Raw genomic sequence first — 4,297 nt, forward strand, 5'->3', positions numbered from 1 at the left:
GCGGGGTCCCCCGGGGAAAGCGGGCACGGCCCCGGGATGGACGGGGCCGTCCGGGGCTGGAGGAGAGGGTGTCTCAGCTTTGCTTCGGATTTACATTCTGGACCATGCAGTAGCACCAAAGTTCATGAGGTGATCGGTGACGGAGCGTTACTTCCGCTTCCTCCCGCAGTACTTCCCTGCCGCGCAGCCCGCGCCTGCACGGGGGATGCGGGTCAGCCCTCCGTGCAGCCCCGCGGGGATGGGACCGGCCCGGGGGCACCCCAAAGGGATGGGACGGGCACGGGGGGAACCCCAAAGGGATGGGACCGGCCCGGGGGCACCCCAAAGGGATGGGACAGGCACAGGGGTCAGGAATGGGACAGGCGGAGGGAGCGCCCCGCAGGGATGGGACAGGCACGGGGGACACCCCAAAGGGATGGGATGGCACAGGGAGCGCCCCAAAGGGATGGGACAGGCACGGGGGGCACGACCGGCCCCTGGAGCGGGGGACCGCACTCACCTCTAAAGCCCAGGGCACCCAGAGCTCCTCCATAGGGCTTGGGGGGCTTCCCTGCAGCGGGAAGGCAGAGCAGGGTGAGCGAGACCCCCGCGGGGATACGCACCCCCAGCCCAAAACACCCGCGGGGCAATGGGTACTCACCACCGAATCCCAGGCCGCCGACCCCACCTGAAAGGAGAGCGAAGCCCTCAGCACCACGGGGCACCCCCATTTCTGTGCCCCACACCCCCCAGGGCAGCCCCCCAGCGGAGCCCAGCCCCCGGGGTCCCTCCCCGGCCCGTGGCCGTGTCCCCGTGAGCTGGCCAGGCACGGACACGGGCCCCGGGTGTGTGCTCGGGGGCCGAGCTGGCCGTGGTACCTGGAAATACCGGTGATATGCCGAAGCCGGGGCCTCCAATGCCTGGGGAAAAAGCAACAGCCAGTGACAGCCGGTGACAGCAGTGCCATTCTAGCGTGGACTGGGGACAGCCTGGCTGGGATCCCTTGCTCACTCCAGGGACAGGATCTGATGCAAAAGCCGCCGTCCCCACCCTGGCACCTCTCTGGCTTCCCAGTGCTCTCCCAGGCAGCTGGGTGCCCAGCAGGGAATGGCAGCAGCACGGGGACAGCAAGCGGGGACGAGTGTGGCAGGATAGGGGACACACTCCCAGGCCAGCCCCAAACTGCAGCACTCACCTGGCTGCAGCCCCCCAGCACCAAAACCTGCAGGTGGGTGAGGCCCAGTGAGGGTGGGGAGCGTGAGCACAGCCATGGGAATGTGGATGGGGACAGGGCCTGGAGTCACTCCTCCAGCCCCTCTGGCTGTCCCTTACCTGGCTTGGGAGGTTTCCCAGCAGCTCCTGGATACAAGAGTCCTAAGTCAGAGGGGGGCACCAGTGCAGCCCCTGCCCGGACTCACTGCCCCAGGGCCACACCCAGACCCTTCAGGAGGGGCCCAGAGGGTCCTAGGAGGGGCCTGCACCTCCACACGGTTGGGACAGGGTACAGTACACATCCCCTGTTCCCATGGCGTGGGCAAGGCTGGGGCTATGGCCCTCAGTCCCTGCTCAACAATGGCAATCCCTTTGGATCACCCCCTGGGAACACGGCAGGTGACAAACACAACAGGGGACAATGACAGGGCAGGGTGGGATTGTACTGTGAGACTGGGAGGGGACACAAGTGACCCACAGACTCCCTTTCCTTTTCATGGCTCTGCCAGCACGCTGCTGCTGCTGCTGCTCCCTGCAGCCCAGCCCTGGGGAGCCCCACGCCGGGCCCAGCATCACTCACCGAGGCCGCCAACTCCGAGCCCACCGACTCCAAGGCCACCTACAAGGAGTAGCCCGGGTGAGCCCCAGCAGGGACAGACAGTGTCCCCAGTGTCTGACCCACTCCTCAGCCACTCCCAAGTGTGCTCATCCTTTCTCGGGCAGCCCCGCTCCCTCCGTGCCCAGAGGGAGCATCCCTCCAGCTCCACCCCTTGAGGGGAGCATCCCTCTGCCTGCACATCCCCACTGCCCGGGCTCAGCTCCTGCCAGCACTTACCTGGGAGGCCACCAACCCCCGGGACTCCAACCCCAGGAACACCTGCCAGAGAGACACCATTAACACGTGTCCCCCACAGCCCGGCACCCCCGGCTCGGAGCACCCCCAAACACTGCCCAACCTGCTGGGGTGGCCCTGGCACCCATGCTGGGGGTCCCCAGCACCCATCTCACAGTACCCAGAGGGGCTTCAGCCCCTGTGTGACACGCGAAGGAGAAAACTGTCCTCAGCGAGTCCAGGGCAGGGGGTACAGGTGGCACTTGGCACCCATGGGTGACAGCACACCACTTCCCACACCTGGGCCATCAGGGCAAAGTGGTCATGCAGGGGGCAGGAAGAGAGGTCAGCACCCCAATGGCCACAGGAGAAGGGTGCCCAGGGACAGTCTGAGGTGGCCCTGGGGCAGGGGGCAGGGAGCAGGGGTACGTACCGAATTTGGGAGGTTTAGCACCAGGCTGCACCCCTACTTGGGGGATGCCTGCAAAGTGAGTGAGGACACGACAGTTAGGACAGTCACCCCCACACCGTCTCACGTGCCACCACCCTCCATCCCAGACGCATCCCTCCCTGCCACCCCTTCATGTGGCTCGGTGGCTTTCAGCATTCCCAGCCACCAGTGTCCCCAGGCAGGGCGGGACACAGCACGTACCTGCCCCAGGAAGGATGCCAGTTCCAGGCACTCCCACCCCTGGCACCAAGCCGGGCACGCCACCAACACCGGGTGTCACTCCGGGCACTCCGCCCACGCCAGGCACCACCCCTGGCACCCCTCCAACCCCAGCACCTGCGGAGAGAGGGGTGAGAGATCCCGTGGGATCATGTGCCAGGCCTGGGTGCCCGTGCCCAGCATCCCCTGCACCGGTCAGAGCCACACCAGGGCTGGTAGGGAGCCTGAGGGGCTCCCCAGGCTGACTCACCAAATTTGGCTGCATTTGCTGCTGCTTTGGCTGCTGCTGCTGGACCTCCAACACCTGGGCAGAGACAGCAAGGGGGGGGTCAGACCCTGGGGAGGCCTCACAGCAAACCTGGGCAGAGCCCATCCCTCAGGCCTTGTCTGCAGCCCCCAGGGACACTGCTGAGGTCCTCCTCAAGTCTGTCCTGCCCCCAGAACTGCCCCCACATCAGCCAGGCTGCTCTCACCCTCGCCTTTCTCCTCCTCACCTGGGACACCTCCAACACCAGGAACCAGGCCACCTACTCCAGGAACCAGGCCACCTACTCCAGGAACCAGGCCACCCACACCAGGAGCCAGGCCACCCACACCAGGAGCCAGGCCAACTGCTCCTGCAAGGAGAAAGAGAAGGACTGGGCTTCAGCTCAGGAAGAAATGTGGAAGAAGGAGTTGGATGAGAAAGTATGGCAGGCTGGGCGGAGTGAGTGGGTGGATGGATTATGAGATGGGTATGTGGCTGGATGAGGACTGGTTGAAATGATGGTAGGATGGATGGATGGTTGGATGGATGGTGAGATGGATGAATGAATGGATGCTAAGATGGACACATGGATAGTGGGATGGCCAGATGGACAGATGGATGGAGGGGTGGTGAGATGGATGTATGGATAGATGGATGGATATGTGGATGCATGTAGAGTGACTGAACAGATGAGTGGAAGAAGTACAGATGGATGGACAGAGAAGGGGACAGATGGATACTGAGGTAGTGGTCTTGTGGCTAGGTGGACAGAATGGGGTATGGATGGACCGAAGGATGAGAGGATGGTGAACTCAGATGCTCCACAGGGCTCAGCTCACTGGAGAGCAGCCCTGACACAGCCAGAACCTCATCCCACATTCAGCCCTTCAGGGAGCTTGTCCCTCACCCTGACCCCCAGGGACCCCAGGCACTGCTGGGCCTCATCCCCGACAGGGGAGCAGCCTGGGGTGGGGATGAGCAGGAGACAGGACATGTGGGATAACCCCAGAGAGATCCCAGCTTACCGTACTTGGCTGCTTTGGCGGCTGCTTTGGCAGCGGCTGCCGGACCTCCTGGGGACAGGGAGTGAGAGGATCAGGAACGCGTCCCACCAGCACTGCTGGGGACATCCGAGCATCCCTTGGGCACCATCTCACCTGGAACGCCGACCCCAGGCACCAGACCGGGCACGCCAACACCTGGCACACCCACTCCAGGCACGCCAACACCGGGAACGCCAACACCGGGAACACCAACACCTGGAACGCCAACACCGGGAACACCAACACCAGGAACACGTCCTGCTCCTGCAGAGAGGTTCAGGGATGTGTCCGAGGGGACAGACTCCACAGCAGGA

The 4,297-nt window shown here is 64.2% G+C and overlaps 1 protein-coding gene across 1 annotated transcript in view; it reads right to left on the reverse strand.

Annotated features, from left to right (window-relative positions):
- Positions 1 to 6: 6 nt before the first annotated feature.
- The window catches only part of ELN (elastin), a 26,131-nt gene continuing 21,840 nt past the window's right edge, over positions 7 to 4,297 (reverse strand). Inside the window, exons 26-36 of the mRNA XM_031060384.1 lie at positions 3,188 to 3,196; positions 2,944 to 2,997; positions 2,676 to 2,810; positions 2,457 to 2,504; positions 2,027 to 2,068; positions 1,772 to 1,810; positions 1,312 to 1,338; positions 858 to 899; positions 641 to 667; positions 500 to 550; positions 7 to 194 (exon numbers count right to left, since the gene is read on the reverse strand). Of these exons, the coding sequence (XP_030916244.1) occupies positions 148 to 194; positions 500 to 550; positions 641 to 667; positions 858 to 899; positions 1,312 to 1,338; positions 1,772 to 1,810; positions 2,027 to 2,068; positions 2,457 to 2,504; positions 2,676 to 2,810; positions 2,944 to 2,997; positions 3,188 to 3,196 (521 nt within the window). The 3' untranslated portion in view covers positions 7 to 147. The remainder of the gene's footprint in view (positions 195 to 499; positions 551 to 640; positions 668 to 857; positions 900 to 1,311; positions 1,339 to 1,771; positions 1,811 to 2,026; positions 2,069 to 2,456; positions 2,505 to 2,675; positions 2,811 to 2,943; positions 2,998 to 3,187; positions 3,197 to 4,297) is intronic.

The sequence above is a fragment of the Geospiza fortis genome, unplaced genomic scaffold, assembly GCF_000277835.1.
Source record: "Geospiza fortis unplaced genomic scaffold, GeoFor_1.0 scaffold59, whole genome shotgun sequence".
NCBI lineage: Eukaryota > Metazoa > Chordata > Aves > Passeriformes > Thraupidae > Geospiza > Geospiza fortis.